The 20,117-nt window shown below is 40.1% G+C and overlaps 2 protein-coding genes across 2 annotated transcripts in view; both read left to right on the forward strand.

Moving 5' to 3' along the window:
• Positions 1 to 20,117, forward strand: part of ZSWIM5 (zinc finger SWIM-type containing 5) — a 186,704-nt gene that overhangs the window by 108,258 nt on the left and 58,329 nt on the right. The window contains exon 2 of the mRNA XM_054490295.2: positions 2,604 to 2,960. Within this exon, the coding sequence (XP_054346270.1) occupies positions 2,604 to 2,960 (357 nt within the window). The remainder of the gene's footprint in view (positions 1 to 2,603; positions 2,961 to 20,117) is intronic.
• Positions 17,727 to 18,078, forward strand: LOC129037960 (oligosaccharyltransferase complex subunit OSTC-like). The gene has a single exon (XM_054490380.2). It carries the CDS (start codon positions 17,727 to 17,729, stop codon positions 18,042 to 18,044), a length of 318 nt encoding a protein of 105 aa, XP_054346355.1. The 3' UTR covers positions 18,045 to 18,078.

The raw sequence follows: 20,117 nt of genomic DNA on the forward strand, positions 1-20,117 counted from the left end.
CTTTTTTTTTTCCTTTTTCTTAAAGAGACAGGGTTTCACCCTGTGTCCCAGGCTGGAGTGCAGTGGCACCATCATAGCTATCTAGCAACCTCAAACTCCTGGACCCAAGCATTTCTCCCACCTCAGTCCTGAAGTAGCTGGGACTACAGGTGTGTGCCACCATGCCCAGCTTGCTTATTTATTTACTTATTTTATTTTATTTTATTTTACCTTACTGTGCAGTCAGGTCACAAATATTTTTGATTTTTTGTAGATATGGGGTTTTGCTATGTTGCTGAGGCTGGTCTTGAACTCCTAGCCTCAAGCAATCCTCACACCTTGGTCTCCGAAAGTGCTGGGATTACAGCACCTGAGCCATGTTGCCCAGCTTCCTTAGTTCTTAAGTGAAGGCAGTCTTTACCTGTAATTAATCTTTACCTATAATTAATTGGAATGTAACTTTTTGACTTTGCTTTAAACAAATGACAGTAAATATTTTTAAACCTGGAGCTTGTTTTGCTGAGAAAAAGCCTCTCTGGGGTTTAACCAAACCTGGAGGCTATGAAGTTAGTGAATTTATTTTTATCTTTTTCTTGCTCTGGAAATTAATCTGAATGTTTTCAGTAATGTGTACCTTTCTTTGTATTAGACCTAAATGTGCCTTTATGTGATAATTTGGCTGGGTTTTATGAGTGTACTTGCAAATTTGGGTCTTATTTTAATCAACCATAACTGTCTGAAACTTGAATTTTGGAAAGTTTTCTCTGCATTTGTTAATTCTGCCAGGTCACAATGGTGGCTCTGAAACTTATATGTGTACCTTTTATTACTTGACAAATATTTCTTCAACAGATAGAAGATTATTTAAAATAGCTTTCTTGTTCATAGTGTATAGTCCAGTTAAACAGGAAAGTCTCTGAAATTAGCCTCACCTTTGGTCCTGTCTCTACTATAGCATTTGGCTCATCATATTGTAATCATTTACTTATATGTGTAGCTGGGACTACAGGCATGTGCCGCCATACCGGCTACTTTTTTTTTATTTTGTGTAGAGACAGGGTCTCACTCTGTTGCCCAGGCTGGTCTTCCAGATCCTGGCCTCAAGTAATCCTCTCACCTGAACCTCTTGAGCCATTGGGATTACATATGTGAGCCACCGCACTAAGCATGTCTGTGGGTTTTGATAAGAACTTTGCTGTGGCACCTTTTAGAGGTAATGAAATATAATGAAAAAAAAATTAACATTGAAGTCAATCAGACCTCCTGGTTCCAAATCTCAGATCTGTCACATTTGCTAGTGCCTTGGGCAAATTACTTGAACTTTCTGAACCTCAGTTTACATACCTTTAAAATAAGGAAAATAGTACTTATTTTATAAGGTTGCTGTGATAAATTATTAAAAGTACCCAAAACAGTTCTGCTACATAGCAGATGCTTCACAAATACCTTCTTTTTTTGTTAGCATCCCTAGGCCCAGCAGTTCAATACTTAAGGTCTCATTAAACTTTTGTTGAATGACTTAATGATTAGATAAATACATACTCTTTTCAAAGAAGAAGAATAATATTTAAAGTAAAGAATAGCCAGGCATGGTGGCTCACGCCTGTAATCCCAGCACTTTGGGAGGCTGAGCCAGGCGGATTGCTTGAGCCCTGGAGTTCAAGACAAGCCTGGGTAACATGGTAAAACCCCATCTGCACTAAAAATACGAAAATGAGTCACTGTGCCTGGCTCATTTTTTTCATTAGCCTTTCCTTTATTTTCCTGTATTTTTGCACTCGAGGCTGAGAGTGGGAGGATCACTTGAGCCCAGGAGACAGAGGCCGAAGTGAGCCAAGATTGTACCACTGTACTCCAGCCTCAGTGGCAGAGCAAGACCCCAGAGATAAAAATAATAATAAAGAATAATTAATATTATAGAATTGATTTGCTATTGATTTTATCTTTTAATTTTGTTAAGTTAAAAATGGATTCTCCCTACATTTCAAAATTATTGTTACTGTGTGCCTAGTGAGTAGAGGTGTAACACTACATAGTTTCATTGCACCTAGCTGTGCCTTTCATGTCTTAAATTTCTTGCCTTTTATGTATTCCACGTGGAATTTTATGTTTTAAAGAAGAATTATTTTCCTTAGTCTTCTTTGATCTTCCTTCTGTCCTTCCTCATGGCATTTTGGATTCTCTTTAATTTGTGACATCTACCTTACTCTAGATTATACAGATATTATTTGTAGACTTGTCTTTGCCTACCACCTAGAGCTGAAAATCTACTACAGGGGTCCTTAACTTATTTAGGATTCCTTATTAGTCTTTCTGAGACTATGATGATAGCTATGAACTATCCCCCCCCAGAAAAATGTATACACATACAAACTAAAGTTTTCATATCAGTGTGAGTTCAGGAGGTTCACGAACTCCAGCGTGAGGACTCTTTCTATATTGTGTATTTCTTCAGAGCAGTAACTGAATTTCATTGACCTCTGTGTCTATGGCAAAGCCTATCATGTACGTGTGTAGGAGATACCCAATACATAATTTATGAATTGATGAATTTACATGTAAAATGAGAATCTAAGTTTATTACTCTAGAATCTCTAAACACAGTTTCTTTTTTGTTTCCTTAGGCTTTCATCTGAGTGGCACAGTAACTGAGCTGGCCACTGCCTCTGAACCAGCAGTGACTTACAAAGTTGCAATCAGTTTTGATCGATGCAAAATCACCTCAGTGACATGTGGCTGTGGGAACAAGGACATATTCTACTGTGCCCATGTGGTAGCGCTCTCACTGTACAGGATCCGTAAACCAGACCAAGTCAAATTGCGTCTTCCTATCTCCGAAACACTTTTCCAGATGAATAGGGACCAGCTACAAAAGTTTATTCAATATTTAATCACGGCACACCACACTGAAGTTCTTCCTACTGCACAGAAACTGGCAGATGAGATCCTATCCTCCAGCTCAGAAATCAACCAAGTGAACGGTAACTGTACAAGTTTTTTATTGAAAAAAAAAAGGTCTTTTTCATCACCACTGTCACCAAAGCAACCCTCTTACCTCTGCTTTGTTACTTTATTGCATGTTAAGAGATTGGGATATTTCTGCAGTTGCAATCACTTAACTTTAATCATTTCATTCTATCCAAACAACTGTGTTTAACTCTAAGTTTCTTAAAGCAGTCCAACTGTGTATCTTAAAAAGATTTTGGTGAAAAAGAACAGAGAATGATAGTATTATATGTTGGTCTAGTTTATGGACTTTGTCGATGCAGTCCCTGTCCCTAGGAGCCTGAAGTGTTCAAACAGTGAAAGAAAGCACAAAATAATTTGTATCATTCAGTGAACTGAGATGGATATGAGAATTCCCTTGATATTTCAGGACCCTACATTAGCATCAGAGTTATTCTAAGGAGCATGTGTTAGCATTGTGCATATGAACTATATATTGGGGGTGCATTAATGGAGAAAGAGTTTATGTTCACTCATTCATTCAACAAATATTTATTAAGTACCATGTGCAGGGAATAGTGCTGATTGTTGAGGGTCTAAAACAGACATGGTTCTTAAAGTAGCTTATAACCTAGTAGCAACAACAGACAGGTCTGAAACAAATGCTTGTTTTTATAATGAAACCAGATTGTAGAAGCCTAATCATGGAAAACCATTGAAAATTTTTAAGAAGGGGCCAGGCATGGTGGCTCATGCCTGTGATTCCCGCACTTTGGGAGGTCAAGGTGGGTGGATCACTTGAGGTCAGGAGTTCAAGACCAGCCTAGTGAACATGGTGAAACCCTGTCTTTATTAAAAATACAAAAATCATCCAGGCATGGTGGTGCATGCCTGTAATCCCAGCTACTTTGGAGGCTGAGGTGGGAGAATTGCTTGAACCTGGGAGGCGGAGGCTGCAGTGAGCCAAGATCACGCCAGTGCACTCCAGCCTGGGTGACAGACAGAACGAGATTCCATCTCCAAAAAAAAAAGGAAAAAGAAAAATTTTAAGAAGAGTTAATAAGCCAGTTTTCATTTTGCTTTTTAGATCCCACTGTGTTCCAAGCATCATGCAAAGGACTTTATTTTTTATTATACTTTAAGTTCTAGGGTACATGTGCACAACGTGCAGGTTTGTTACATAGGTATACATGTGCAATGTCGGTTTGCTGCACCCGTTAACTGGTCATTTACATTAGGTATTTCTCTTAATGCTATCCTTCCCCTGCCCTCCACCCCACGACAGGCCCTGGGGTGTGATGTTCCTCGCCCTGTGTCCAAGTGTTCTCATTTTTCAATTCCCACCTATGAGTGAGAACACGCAGTGTTTGGTTTTCTGTCTGCAGAGGACTTTGTATATGTTAATTCATTTAGGTTTCAAAACTACTTTGTGAGGTATAATAATTTCTACTTTTTAAATAAGGAAGTTATTTATAACCTAGGTTCATTTGACATAAGAATTTTTTGAATTTCTGTAAAGTTTTTTGAGTTTCCCTAAACTACCTTTCTTTTTTGGACGATAACTGATACAGTTTGGATTTGTGTCCCTGCTCAAATGTCATATCCAGTTGTAATCTCCCATGTTGGAGGAGGGGCCTTGTGGGAGGTGAATGGATCATGGGGGCAGATATCCCCCTCTCTGTTCTCCTGATAATGAGTGAGTTTTCATAAGATCCGGTTATTGAAAAGTGTGTAAGCACCTGCCCCTTCTCTCTCTTCCTCTGGCTCCAGCCAGGTAAGATGTGCCTGCTTCCCCTTTGCCTTCCACCATGATTGTAAGTTTCCTGAGGCCTCCCAAGCCGTGCTTCCTGTACAGCCTGCAGAACCATGAGCCAATTAAACCTCTTTTTTAAAAATAAATTACCCATTCTCAGGTATTTTTTTATAGCAGTGCAAGAATGTACTAATACAGAAAATTGATACTGGGAAGTCAGGCATTGCCATAAAGATACCTGAAAATGTGGAAGCAGCTTCAGAACTGGTTAGAAAAGTGGCAGAGGTTAGAAAAGTGTAGAGGGGTTAGAAGAAGACAGGAGGATGAAGGAAAGTTTGGAGCTTCCTAGAGACGTGTTAAATTGTTGTGACCAAAATGCTGATAGTGATATTGACAATGAAGTCCAGGCTGAGATGGTCTCAGATGAAGATGGGGTGCTTTTTGGCAACTGGAGCAAAGATGTTTGAGGCATTGTGCCCCTGCCCTTGGGATCTGTGGAACTTTGAACTTGAGGGTGATGATCTGGGGCATCTGGCAGAAGAAATTTCTGTGCAGCAGTGTTGAAGATGTAGCCTGACTGCTTCTAGCAATCTCAGCTCATATTTGTGAGCAAAAAACAAAACAAAACAAAAAAAAACAAAAAAAAAACTAACCTAAAACTAGAACTTATATTTAAAAGGGAAACAGAGTGTAAAAGTTTGGAAAATTTGCAGCCTGGCCATATGGTAGAAAAGAATTCCCCCTTTCAGGGGAGGAATACAAGCTGACTGCAGAAATTTGCTTAAGTGAAGCCAAGACAATGAGGAAACTGTCTCAAAAGCATTTCAGCCACAGGCACTCAACACCAGCCCTTGAAAGCAGCCATGGGAGCTGAGCTCTTGGGGGTGGAGCTTCTCAAGGCCTTAGGTGCCCACCCGTTGCATCACTGTGACATGGATGTGAGACATGGAGCCAAAGGGGATTATTTTGGAGTTTTAAGGTTTAGTGACTGCCCTGCTGGGTTTTGGACTTGCCTGGGGCCTGTAGCCCCTCTCTTTTGGCTGATTTCTCCTTTTTGAAACGGTAGGAGTATTTACCCAATGCCTATACTTCCGTTGTATCTTGGAAGTAACTAACTTGTTTTTGATTTTACTGGCTCATAAGTGGAAGGGACTTGCCTTGTCTCAGATGAGACTTTGGATGGTGGGCTTTTGAGTTAATGCTGAAATGAGTTAAGACTTGGGGGACTGTTGAGAAGGGTGATTGTATTTTGCAATGTGAGAAGGATATGAGATTTAGAAGGGGCCAGGGGCAGAATTATATGGTTTGGATTTGTGTCCCCACCCAAATCTTATATTGAATTTGTAATCCCCACTGTTGGAGAAGGGCCTGATGGGAGGTGATTGGATCATGGGGATGGATTTATCCCTTGCTGTTCTCATGATAGTGAGTGAGTTCTCATGAGATCTGGTTATTTAAAAGTGTGTAGGCCGGGCGCAGAGGCTCACACCTGTAATCCCAGTACTTTGGGAAGCCAAGGTGGGTGGATTGCTTGCACACAGGAGTTTGAGACCAGCCCAGGAAATATGGCAAAACCCTGTCTCCACAAAAAATTCAAAAATTAGCTGGGCATTGTGGTGCATCCCTGTAGTCCCAACTACTCGGGAGGCTGAGGTGGGAGGATGGCTTGAGCCCAGGAGGCAGAGATTGCAGTGAACCAAAATTGCACCGCTGCACTCCAGCCTGGTGATAGAACCAGACTTTGTCTCAAAATAATAAATAAATGTAAATAAAAGTGTGTAGCCCTTCCCACTTCTCTCTCTTCCTCCTGCACCAGCCATATAAGACATGTCTGCTTCCCCTTTGTCTTGTAAGTTTCCTGAGGCCTCCCCAGACATGCTTCCTGTACATCTTGTGGAACTGTGAGCCAATTAAACTTTTCTTTATAAATTACCCAGTTTCAGTTATTTCTTTATAGCAGTGCAAGAACAGACTAATACAATAACTTAGCTACTAGTGTGAAGGAGGCAATGAGACCAGGTGGGTGGCCTGTATAATAGAGTAGTCTACATGCCAAAGGACCTGTCTTTCACAGTTGTTCAACAGAGTCAATCAAGTCTTACAAACAACCTCAGAAAGAACAGTCAGAGCTGGGCGTGGTGGCTCACGCCTGTAATCCCAACACTTTGGGAGGTCAAGGCAGGAGGATTGCCAGACTCCAGGAGATACAAACAGCCTGAACAACATAGTGAGACCTCATCTCTACAAAAAATCAAAAAATTAGCCAGGCATGGTGGTGTGCGCTTGTGGTCCCAGCTACTCAGGAAGCTGAGGCAGGAGAATTGCTTGAGCCCAGGGTATCGAGGCTGCAATGAACAGTGATCATGCTACTGTCCTCAGCATGGACAACAGAGTAAGACTCTGTCTCAAAAAATAAAAATAAAAGGAATAAAGAAAGAACAGACAGGCTTCCAGGAACTCTTGCTAACTAGCAAAAATGTTACGTTGCTTTATACTCAAAGTTGCAGTGTTTACATAATAACTGAGCTCTCTCTATTTGAGTGATACTGTCAAAAAGTAGCTCTCTATATATCTTCTTATCCCACACAGAGAGGCTGTTCTACTCTGACCTCCTTTTTGAGACCTGAGTTCTGCCCCCATCCCCCAGGCCTGTAGCACCAGAGAGAAGAATAGCTCTGTACCCTGACAGCTGGGCTATGGCCTGCTTTTGTGCCTCGTTCCCACTATCTTTTCCCCCAGAATTATTTCCAAGCTCTCTTGCCTCTTCTTGAACTGGCTGCCTTGGTTCAGGACTTGTATTGGCCTGTCTTTTTCACCACAACTGTCACCAAAATAACCCTCTTCCCTCATTACTACTGTGCTGAAAAAACCTACATTCCTCATTACACTTCCCATTCCCATATCTTAATTTTTGTCTGAACTTAGGCTGCAATTGCCACAATCAACTTGAGATGTGATTCTCAGCCTTCCCCAGGAACTACTACTTCTGTATACATGTTTATCCCATACTTATATTAGCTTTCTACGACAGGTTCCATAGTATTCTACAGGCCCTTTCCTGATCTGTTTCTATAACCAGTACTGGTATAAGCATGATACAAAAAGGGGAGATATCATAGAAATAAAATGGACTGGACTGAAAATTCAAGTATATTGGATGAGTGAGGAATGAATAAGAAGAAGACGTAGAACTGAATTCCAAAGTGTCTAGCTAGGATGGCATTGATGGTTTTGATAATGATGTTGCCATTCATTAGAGAACAAAAGAGGAGAAATGAATTTAGGAGGAAGATAGATTTAAGTTTGAGATACTTCTAGGACATTTAGATAAAGATTTCTGATAAACAGTTGAATATATGGACCTGGAACTGAGGGAGAAAGTCAGAATTTTTGAAATCAAAAATTTTAGATAAAAATGATGTTTAAAATCATATTTCTGTTCCCTGCTAAATCTTTAAACACTTAGAACATTTTCCTTCTCCTTTCTCTTTAACCCCATTCCTCACCAAAACAAACCTAAAACAGCAGGAATAAAATGCCCAAAACTGCTAGCTACCTGCTTTTAATCTTAAGAACAGATCCAAGCTTTGCTCTGCTCCCCACTTCCCTGAAACCATTTCTTGTATTAGTCCCTATATGTGTTTGTAGCTAGACATTGCCTTGTCTTTTTTGGATTGGTTACTCAGATTTGACTATCCTTCCAGCTCTGCCTCTAGCACTACTCTATGCGCTACTTGTGATTTGTTCTGGTAACTCCATACCCCAAGATTCTCTGGGATACAGCATCCTGCCAGGACTTCAGTTTCTCTTATCCAAAAAGAAAGATTGAGGAAGGAGGCAGAACAAGATGGCAGAATAGAAGGCTACACCAATTGTTCCCTACCTCCTCACATGAGGACACCAATCTAAGAACCATCTACACACAAAAAAAGTACCCACATAAGAACCAAAAATCAGGTGAGCACTCACAATATCTGGTTTTAACTTCATATTGCTAAAAGAGGCACTGAGGAAGTAGGAAAAACAGTCTTGAATCACCAGTGCCACACCTGCCCAGTCGCCCAGCAGTCATAGCATGGTGTGGAAAGCATTTTGGTCCATTGGGAAAACAGAAATTGCAGCATTTCTGAGGCATTAAACTCAGTGCTGCCCTATTATAACGGAAAACAAAACCGGACCAAAGTCAGCCGACACCTGCCCATAAAGGGAGCATTTAAACCAGCCCTAGCCAAAGAGGAATTGCCAGTCCCAGCAGTCCAAACTTGAGTTCCAGCAAGCCTTCTCTCTGTGGGCTAAAGTGCTCTGGGGCCTTAAATAAACTCGAAAGGCAGTCTAGGCCGCAAGGACTGCAACTCCTAGGCATGTCCTAATGCTGAACTGGGCCCAGAGACAGTGGACTGTGGGGAGACATGTGACCTACTGAGACACCAGCTGGGGTAGCTGAGGGAGTGATGGCATCACCCTTCCCTTAACCCCAGGCAGTTCAGCTTACGGCTCCAAAAGAGACCCTGTCCCTTTGCTTGAGGAGAGGAGAGGGAAGAGTGGGGATGAGTTTGTCTTGCATCTTGGATACCAGCCCAGCCACACCAGGATAGGGCACCAGTCAGAGTCGTGAAGCCCCCTTTCCAGGCCCTAGCTCCCTGTACTACATTACTTGACACACCTTGGGCCAGAAAGGAACCTGCTGCCTTTGAAGGGAAGGAACTAGTCCTGACAGGATTCATTGCCTGCTAACTGAAGAGCCCTGGGGGCCCTGAATAACCAGCAGTGATACTCATGTACTACATTGAGAACCTTGGGTGAGACTCTGAAACTTGCTGGCTTAAGGTGAGTCTCAGGACATTCCCAGCTGTGGTGGTATGGGGCAAGATGCCTTCCACTTGAGAAAAGTGGAAGTAAAAGCAAAGGGGACTTTGTCTTGCACCTTAGGTACCAGCTCAGCCACAGGGTCTAGAGCACCAAGTGGCCTCTTGGGGTCCTTCATTCCAGGACTTAGCTCTTGGATGGCTTTTCTAGACCTGCCCTGGGCCACTGAGGAGCGCACTGCCCTGAAGGGTGAGTCGCAAGCCAGGCAGCATTCACCACACGCTGACTGGAGAGGCCTTGGGCCTTAAATGGTAGTCTGGCAGTACTCCTCGTGGGCCTGTGGTAGTGGTGGCCGTGGGAGGCTCCTCTGCCTTTGGAAAGGGGCAGGAAGAGTGGAAGTGTCATGTGCGTCCATGTGAAGAGACCACCAAACAGGCTTTGTGTAAGCAACAAGGCTGTTTATTTCACCTGGGTACAGGCGGGCTGAGTCCGAAAAGATAGTCAGTGAAGGGAGATAGGGGTGGGGCCATTTTATAACATTTGGGTAGGTAGTGGAAAATTACAATCAAAGGGGGTTGTTCTCTGGCTGGCAGGGGTGGGGGTCACAAGGTGCTCAGTGGGGGAGCTTTTGAGCCAGGATGAGCCAGGAGAAGGAATTTCACAAGGTAATGTCATCATTTAAGGCAGGGACCGGCCATTTTCACTTCTTTTGTGGTGGAATGTCATCAGTTAAGGCAGGAACCAGCCATTTTCACTTCTTTTGTGATTCTTCACTTGCTTCGGGCCATCTGGACCTATACATGTAGGTCACAGGGGATACTATGGCTTAGCTTGGGCTCACAGGCCTGACAGGAAGGACTATATCTTGTGGTTTGAGTGCCAGCTCAGCCACACTACAATGGAACAGCAGGTGAACATCTAAGGTTTTTTTACTCTAGTCCCTGGCTGGCTCCTGGATGGCACCTCTGGACACACCCAGAGTCTGGAGGAACCCACCATCCTGAAGAGAAGGACACAGGCCTGGCTGGCTTTGCCACCTGCTGATTGTGGAGCCTCAGGGCCTTGAGTGAACACAGATGGTAGCTAGGGAGTGGTTACAACAAACCTTGGGTGAGACCTAGTTTGGTGCTGGCTTCAGATTTGACCAAGCACAGTCCTAGTGGTGGTGGCCACAAGGGTACTTATGTCACACCACTACCAGCTCCAGATAGCTCAGAACAGAGAAAGACCCCATTAGTTTGGGAGAAACTAAGGGAAGAGAACAAGAGTCTCTGCCTGTGGTTGCCCAGAGAATTCTTCCGGATCTTGTTCTAGACCACCAAGGCGGTACCTCTATGGGTCTGCAAGAACCACAGTATTACTGGGGTTGGGGTGACCACTAAAGCAGATACAGCTTAGATCACAATACCCAAGTCCTTTCAAATATCTGGAAAGCCTTCCCAAGAAGGACAGGTACAAACAAGCCAAGGCTAAGAAGACTACAACAAATACCTAACTCTTCAATTCCCAGACACTGACGAACATCTACAAGCATCAACACCATCCAGGAAAACATGACCTCATCAAATGAACTAAAGGTACCAGGAACCAATCCTGGAGAAACACAGATGTGTGACCTTTCAGAAAGAATTCAAAATAGCTGTTTTGAGGAAACTCAAAGAAATTCAAGATAACACAAAGAAGGAGTTTAGAATTCTATCAGATAAATTTAACAAAGAGATTGAAATACTCCGAAAGAAGCAAAAATTCTGGAGCTGAAAAATGCAATTGGCATACAGAAGAATGCATCAGAGTCTTTTAATAGCAGAATTGATCAAGCAGAAGAAGGAATTAGTGAACTTGAAGACAGGCTATTTGAAAATTCACAGTAGAAGAGATGAAAAAAAGAATAAAATGAGTGATACATACCTACAAGATCTAGAATATAGCTTCAAGGGGCAAATCTAAGAGTTATTGGGCTTAAAAGAGGATGTATACAAAGAGATTGGGGGTAGAGAGTTTATTCAAAGGGATTATATCAGAGAATTTCCCAAACCTAGAGGAAGATATATCAATATCCAAGTACAGGTAGGTTATAGAACACCAAGCATATTTAACCCAAAGAAGACTACTTTAAGACATTTAATAATCAAACTCCCAAAGGTCAAGGATAAAGAAAGGATCCTAAAAGTAGCAAGAGAAAAAGTAACATACAATGGAGTCTGGCAGCAGACTTCTCAGTGGAAACTTTACGGGCCAGGAGAGAGTGGCATGACATGTTTAAAGTGAAGGAAAAAAACTTTTATCCTAAAATAGTATGTTTGGCAAAAATACCCTTCAAACATGAAGGAGAAATAAAGACTTTCCCAGACAAACAAAAACTGAGGGATTTCATCAACACCAGACTGGCCTACAAGAAATGCTAAAAGGGAGTACTTCTATCAGTACAAAAAGGATGTTAATGAACAGTAAGAAATCATATGAAGGTACAGAACTCACTGGTGATAGTAAGTAGACAGAAAAACACGGAATATTATAACACTGTAACTGTGATGTGTAAACTACTCTTAAGTAGAAAGGGTAAACTATGAACCAATCACAAATAATAACTACAACTTTCAAGACATAGCATAATAAGATAAAAGTAGAAACAACAAAAAGTTAAAAAGCAGGGACACGAAGTTAAGTTGTAGAGTTTTTATTAGGTCTCTTTTGGCTTGTTTGTTTGCTTATTTAAACAGTGTAAGTTGTTATCAGTTTAAAATAATGGGTTATAAGATAGTATTTGCAAGCCTCATGGTAACTTCAAGCCAAAAAAAAAAAAATACAACAGATACACAAAAAGTTAAAAGTAAGAAACTAAATCATAACACCAGAGAAAGTCACCTTCACTAAAGGAGAACAGGAAGGAAAGAAGGAAGAGAAGACCACAGAACAACCAGAAAACAAATAACAAAATGACAGGACTAAGTCCTTACTTATCAATAACAACACTGAATGTAAATAGACTAAGCTCTCCAATAAAAAGACATAAAGTGGCTGGATGGATTAAAAAAAAATTAGACCCAGTGATCTGTTACCTACAAGAAACACACTTCACTTATAAAGACAAACATAGACTGAAAATTAAGGGATTGAAAAAAAAAGGTATTTCATGTCAATGGAAACAAAAGGAGCAGGAGTAGCTATACTTTTGTCAGACAAAAACTAAAAGAAGAGACAAGGTCATGATATAATGATAAAGGGGTTAGTTCAGTAAGAGGATATAACAATTGTAAATATATATACACCCAACACTGGAGCACCCAAATATATAGAGCAAATACTATTACAACTAAATAGAGAGACCTCAGTATAGTAATAGCTAGAGACTTCAACACCCCACTATTAGCATTGGACACATCCTCCAGACAGAAAATCAACAAAGAAACATTGGATTTAATCTGCACGATACACCAAATGCAACTAATAGATATTTACAGAACATTTCAGCCAGCAGCTGCAGAATACACATTTTTTTCCTCAGCACATGGATTATTCTCAAAGGTAGACCACATGTTAGGTTACAAAACAAGTCTTAAAACAGTCAAAAAAAAGAAATAAGCGTCTTCTCTGACCACAATGGAATAAAACTAGAAATCAATAACAAGAGGAATTTTGGAAACTATACAAATACATGGAAATTAAACAATATGCTCCTGGATGACCAGTGGGTCAATAAAGAAATTAAGAGGAAATTGAAAATTTTCTTAAAACCAATGATAATGGAAACACAACATACTAAAACCTATGGGATACAGCAAAAGCAGTACTAAGAGGGAAATGTATAGCTGTAAGTACCTACATCAAAAAGAAGAAAAACTTCAAATAAACAATCTAATGATGCATCTTAAAGAACTAGAAAAGCAAGAGCAAACCAAACCCAAAATTAATATTAATAGAAGAAAAGAAATAATAAAGATCAGAGCAGAAATAAATTGAAATGAAAACAATACAAAAAAATCAATAAAACAAAAGGTTGGTTTTTTGAAAAGTTAAAATTGACAAACCTTTAGCCAGACTAAGAAAAAAAGAGAGACGACCCAAATAAATAAAATCAGAGTTGAAAAAGGAGACATTACAGCTGATACCACAGAAATTCGAAGGATCATTAGTGGCTACTGTGAACAACTATATGCCAATAAATCAGAAAATCTAAAAGCAATGGACAAATTTCAAGACTCATATAACCTATCAAGACTGAACCATGAAGAAACCCAAAACTTGAACAGACCAATAACAAGTAACAAGATCAAAGCCATAATAAAAAAAAGTCAACCCAGTAATGAAAAGCCTGAGATGCAGCTGAATTCTACCAAACATTTAAAGAAGGATTAATACCAATCTTACTCAAACTATTCTGAAAATAGAGGAGGAAGAAATACTTCCAAACTCATTCTACAAGGCAAATATTACCCTGATACCAAAACCAGACAAAGACATATCAAAAAAATAAAACTACAGGCCAATATCTCTGATGAATATTGATGCAAAAAATCCTCAACAAAATACTAGCAAACTGAATTCAACAATACATTAAAAAGATCATTCATCATGACCAAGTGGGATTTATCCCTGAGATGCAAGGATGGTTCAATATATGGAAATCAATCAATATGATACATCATATCAGCAGAATAAAGTATAAAAACCATATGATCATTTCAACTGATGCTGAAAAAGCACTTGATAAAATCCAACATCTCTTCATGATAAAAATGCTTTAAAAAATGGGTATAGAAGGAACATACCTCAACATAATAAAAGACATATATGGCAGACCCACAGCTAATATCATATTGAATGGGGAAAAACTGAAAACCTTTCCTCTAAGATCTGGAACATGGCAAGGATGCCCCATGTTACCACTGTTATTCAACATAATGCTGGAGGTCCTAGCTAGAGCAAGCAAACGAGAGAGAAGTAAGGGCATTTAAATTGGAAAGGAAGAAGTCAAATTATCCTCGTTTGCAGATGATATGATCTTATATTTGGAAAAACCTAAAGACTCCACCGAAAAACTATTAGAATTGATTAACAAATTCAGTAAAGTTGCAGGATACGAAATCAACTTACAAAAATCAGCAGGCCGGGCGCGGTGGCTCACGTCTGTAATCCCATCACTTTGGAGGGCCGAGGCAGGAGGATCATCTAAGGTCAGGAGTTTGAGACAAGCCTGGCCAACATGGTGAAACTCTACCTCTACTAAAAATACAAAAATTACCCAGGCATGATGGTGGGCACCTGTAATCCCAGCTACTTGGAAAGCTGAGGCAGGAGAATCGCTTGAACCGAGGAGGCAGAGGTTGCAGTGAGCTGAGATCGTGCCACTGCAACTCCAGCCGGGGCGACAACAGTGAGACTCCACCAAAAAAAAAAAAAAAAAAAAAATCAGTAGCAATTGTATATGGGAACAGTGAACAATCTAAAAAATAAATTTAAAAAGTAATCCCATTTACAATGGCCACAAATAAAATTAAATACTTAGGAGTTAACCAAAGAAGTGAAAGATCTCTATAATGAGAACTATAAAACACCGATGAAAGAAATTGAAGAAGACACCAAAAAATGGAAAGATATTCCATGTTCATGGATTGGAAAAATCAATATTGTTAAAATATTCATACTACTCAATCTACAGATTCAATGTAATCCCTATCAAAATACCAATGACATTTTTCACAGAAATAGAAAAAACAATTCTAAAATTGTTTTTTGTTATGTGAAACCACAAAAGACCTGGAATAACCAAAGCTATCCTAAGCAAAAAGAACAAAACTGGAGTTATTACTTGACTTCACATTATACTACAGAGCTATAGTAACTAAAATAGCATGGTACTGTCATAAAATAGACACACAGACCAATGGAACAGAATAGAAAACCCAGAAACAAATCCACACACCTACACTGAACTCATTTGTTACAAAGGTGCCAAGAACATACACTGGGGAAAAGACAGTTTTTTCAATAAGTGGATGCTGGGAAACTGGATATCTATATGCAGAGGAAATGAAACTAGACCCCTATCTCTAGCCATATACAAAAATCAGATAAAAATGGATTAAAGACTTAAATCTAAGACCTGAAACTATGAAACTACTACAAGAAAACATTGGGGAAACTCTCTAGGACACTGGACTGGGCAAAGATTTCTTGAATAATAACCCACAAGCACAGGCAACCAAAGCAAAAATGGATAAATGGGATCACATCAAGTTAAAAAGCTTCTGTACAGAAAGGAAATAATCGACAAAGTGAAGAGATAACCCACAGAATGGGAGAAAATATTAGCAAACTACCCATCTGACAAGGAATTAATAACCAGAATATCTAAGGAGCTTAATTCAATAGGAAAAAAATCTAATAATCTGATTTTAAAATGGGCAATAGATCTGAACAGACATTTCTCAAAAGAGGACATACAAATGGCAAATGAGTATATGAAAAGGTACTCAATATCATTTGTCATCAGAGAAATGCAAATCTAAACCACAATGTCATGTCATCTCACCTCAGTAAAAATTGCTTATATCCAAAAGACAGGCAATAAGAAGTGCTGGTGAGGATGTGGAGAAAAGGGAACCCTCGTACACTGTTGGTGGCAAAGTAAATTAGTACAACCACTATGGAGAACAGTTTGAAAGTTCCTCAAAAAACTAAACAGAGCTACCATATGATTCAGCAATCCTACTGCTGGGTATATACCCCAAAGAAAGGAAATCGGTATATCAGAGAGAGGTCTGCACTTGCATGTTTGTTTGTTGCAGCACTGTTCACAATAGCCAAGATATGGAACCATCCTAAGTGTCCATCAGCAGACGAATGCATAAAGAAAATGTGGTACTTATACACAGTGGAGTACTATGCAGCAATAAAAAAGAATGAGATCAGTTGGGTGCAGTGGCTCACACCTGTAATCCTAGCACTTTGGGAGGTCGAAGCAGGCAGATTGCTTGAGCTCAGGAGTTCAAGACCAGCCTGGGCAACATGGCAAAACTCTATCTCTAGAAAAATTACAAAAAAGTAGCCAGGTGTTGGTGGCATGCACCTGTAGTCTCAACTACTGGGGAGGCTGAGGCAAGAGAATTGCTTGAGCTTAGGAGGTTAAGGCTGCAGTGAGCCATGATCATGCCACTGCACTCCAGCCTGGGTGACAGAGTGAGACCCTATCTCAAAAAAAAAAAAAAAAAAAAATGAGATTCTGTCATTTGCAACAACGTGGATGGAACTGGAGGTTATTATGCTAGGTGAAATAACCCAGGCACAGAAAGACAAACATCATCACATGTTCTCACTTATTTGTGAGATCTAAAAATCAAAACAATTGAGCTCATGGAGATAGAGTAGAAGGATGGTTACGAGAGGCTGGGAAGGGTAGCCGGGGGATGTCAGGGAGGTGGGGATGGTTAATGTGTACAAAACATAGTTAGAATGAAAAAGACCTAGTATTTGATAGCACAACAGGATGATTATAGTCAATAAATAATTTAATTGTACATTTTTAAATCACTGAAAGAGTATAATTGGATTGTTTGTAACACAAAGAATAAATACTTGAGGTAATGGATACCCCATTTTCCATGTTGTGATTATTATGCATTGCATGTCTATATCAAAACATCTCATGTACCCCATAAATATATACACCTACTATCTACCCACAAAAATTAAAATTAAGAAAGAAAGATTGAATACCAAGAGAAAAGTAAGATAACTTGAGAAGTCAGGTCAGGAACCATGTTTTGCTAATTTCTGAGTGTCCCTCACCAAGCACGATACCTATAAAATAATCAATGTTCTATAAGTGTTTGTTGATTGAAAACATCCTTGAATAAACAGGTGATGAAAGAGGAGCCAATGTAAGAATTAACAAAGTAATGGGAAAAAACTAGCAAGTTATTATCAAGGAAAATGTAGCATTGAGTTTCAAAAAGTGAATGGTCAACAGTGTGGAATACTGTGGAAGATAGAACTAACAAACATGGAAAAAGAATTTGGGGGAAATACAAACTATGCAGAAATGATAAAACTTTGAAAAATTATTAATATCAGAAATAAAAAGATATTACAACCTATGAAATAACTAGATACTACAAAAACAAATGCAAACAATAGAAAAAAAATCATGAGTATTACACATTTGATGGCAGAAAATTTTAAAACTCAGTAGAATTGTTGGAACATAAAATTCCTACGGAGAACAGCCCTTGCTGCCACCAACATGGAGACTTTGTACTGTGTCCCGTTCTTTGTGCTCGAATGTCCTAACTTGAAGCTGAAGAAGCCACCCTGGCTGCCCATGCCGTTGGCCATGACTGTGTATGCTCTGGTGGTGGCGTCTTACTTCCTCATCACCAGAGGAATAATTTATGATGTTATTGTTGAACCTACAACTGTTGGTTCTATGACTGATGAACATGGGCATCAGAGGCCAGTAGCTTTCTTGGCCTACAGAGTAAATGGACAGTATATTATGGAAGGACTTGCATCCAGCTTCCTGTTTACGGTGGGAGGTTTAGGTTTCATAATCCTGGACTGATCGAATGCACCAAATATCCCAAAACTCAATAGATTTCTTCTTCTATTCATTGGATTCATGTGTGTCTTATTGAGGTTCTTCATGACTACTCAAGTATTCATGAGAATGAAACTGCCAGGCTATCTGATGGGTTAGAGTGCATTTGAGAAGATGTCAGTGGATACTGGATTTGCTTCTATCAAAGAAGTTTTAAAGGCTGTACCAGTCCTCTAATATGAAATGTGGAAAAGAATGAAGAGCAGCAGTAAAAGAAATATGTAGTGAAAAAACAGGAAGCATATTGAAGCTTGGCCTAGAATTTATTCTTCGTATTAAAGAGACAAGTTTATCACAGTATTTTTTTTTCCTGCTGACCTATTGCTATGCCAGCGATGTTGAGTGGCATTTTCTTCTTAGTTTTTCATTTCTTAAAGAAAATATACTCCATATCTACAACTGTAATATCAAATAAAGTGATTATTTTTTGCAACTCCCTTAAAAAATTCCTATGGAATAGAGCAAAAAGAGAAATGAAAAAGAGGAGGAAAAATGTATCAAAAATTAAAATGAGTCCTCAAATTCCAGTGTTTAACTAATAGGGGTTAATAGGGGTTTCAGAAATAGAAAACAGAGGTAAGGAATTCACCAATGAAATAATTGAACAAAATTTTCTAGAATAAAACATGAATTTCTTTTTTTTTTTTTTTTTGAGACCGAGTCTCACTCTGTCGTCTAGGCTGTAGTGCAGTGGCGTGATCTTGGCTCACTACAAGCTCCACCTCCCCAGTTCACACCATTCTCCTGCCTCAGCCTCCCCAGTAGCTGGGACTACAGGCGCCCACCACCACGCCCGGCTAATTTTTTGTATTTTCAGTAGAGACGGGGTTTCACCATGTTAGCCAGGATGGTCTCGATCTCCTGACCTTGTGATCTACCCACCTCGGCCTCCTAAAGTGCTGGGATTACAGGTATGAGCCACTGTGCCCGGCCCAAAAACATGAATTTCTAAAGTGAAAAGATTCCGACTGGGTGGGATGGCTCACGCCAGTAATTCCAGCACTCTGGGAGGTCAAAGCAGGAGGATCACATGAGCCCAGGAGTTCAAGACCAGCCTGGGCAACAAAGTAAGACCCCCATCTCTACAAAAAAAAAATCAAAAACATTAGCTGGGCGTGGTGGTGTGTGCCTGTAGTCCCAGCTGCTCAGGAGGCCGAGGCAAGGCCAGAGGATTGCTTGAGCCCAGGAGTTTCAGGCTGCAGCGAGCTACAATGGCACCACTGCACTCCAGCCTGGGAGACAAAGATCCTATCTCAGAAAAAAAAAAAAAGACAAACAACAGCAACAAAACAGTGAGAGGATTCCACTAAATGCCGAGAAAGGGAAAAGAATAATCTTTTCAATAAGCGATGCTGGATCAACTGGAAATTGAGTTTCTTGTTGAAACTTGATTTCTACCTGATACCATTCAGAAAAATCAGTTGTGGATGGATTGCAGATATAAATGTGAAAAGTAGAAGAGTAAAACCTAAAAGATAAGAGAACACCTTCATGTCCTTGAGGTAGAGAAAATTTTCTTTAGTAGGAAAAGGCCAATAAATTGGAATACATTAATGTTTTTTTTTTTTTTGAGACAGAGTTTCACTCTCGTTGCCCAGGCTGGAGTGCAATAGCATGATTTCAGCTCACCATACATTAAAATTTTTAAATTACCATTTATCAGCCAGGCACCATGGCTCACACCTGTAATCCCAGCACTTTGGGAGGCTGGGGCAGGCAGATCACCTGAGGTCAGGAGTTCAAGACCAGCCTGACCAGCATGGTGAAATCCCATCTCTACTAAAAATACAAAAATTAGCCAGGCATGGTAGTGCGCACCACCTGTAATCCCAGCCACTTGGGAGGCTGAGGCAGGAGAATGGCTTGAACCCTGGAGGCGGAGGTTGCAGTGAGCTGAGATCACACCACTGCACTCCAGCCTGGGCAACAGAGTGAGACTCCATCTCAAAAAAAAAGAAAGAAAAATTGGTTCCTTAGACTTAATAATAACCCCCTCAGGACAGGTCTCATTATATAAGCCTCAATGCTTACGTGGAG

This window comes from Pongo pygmaeus, chromosome 1, assembly GCF_028885625.2.
Source record: "Pongo pygmaeus isolate AG05252 chromosome 1, NHGRI_mPonPyg2-v2.0_pri, whole genome shotgun sequence".
In the NCBI taxonomy this organism is placed as follows: domain Eukaryota; kingdom Metazoa; phylum Chordata; class Mammalia; order Primates; family Hominidae; genus Pongo; species Pongo pygmaeus.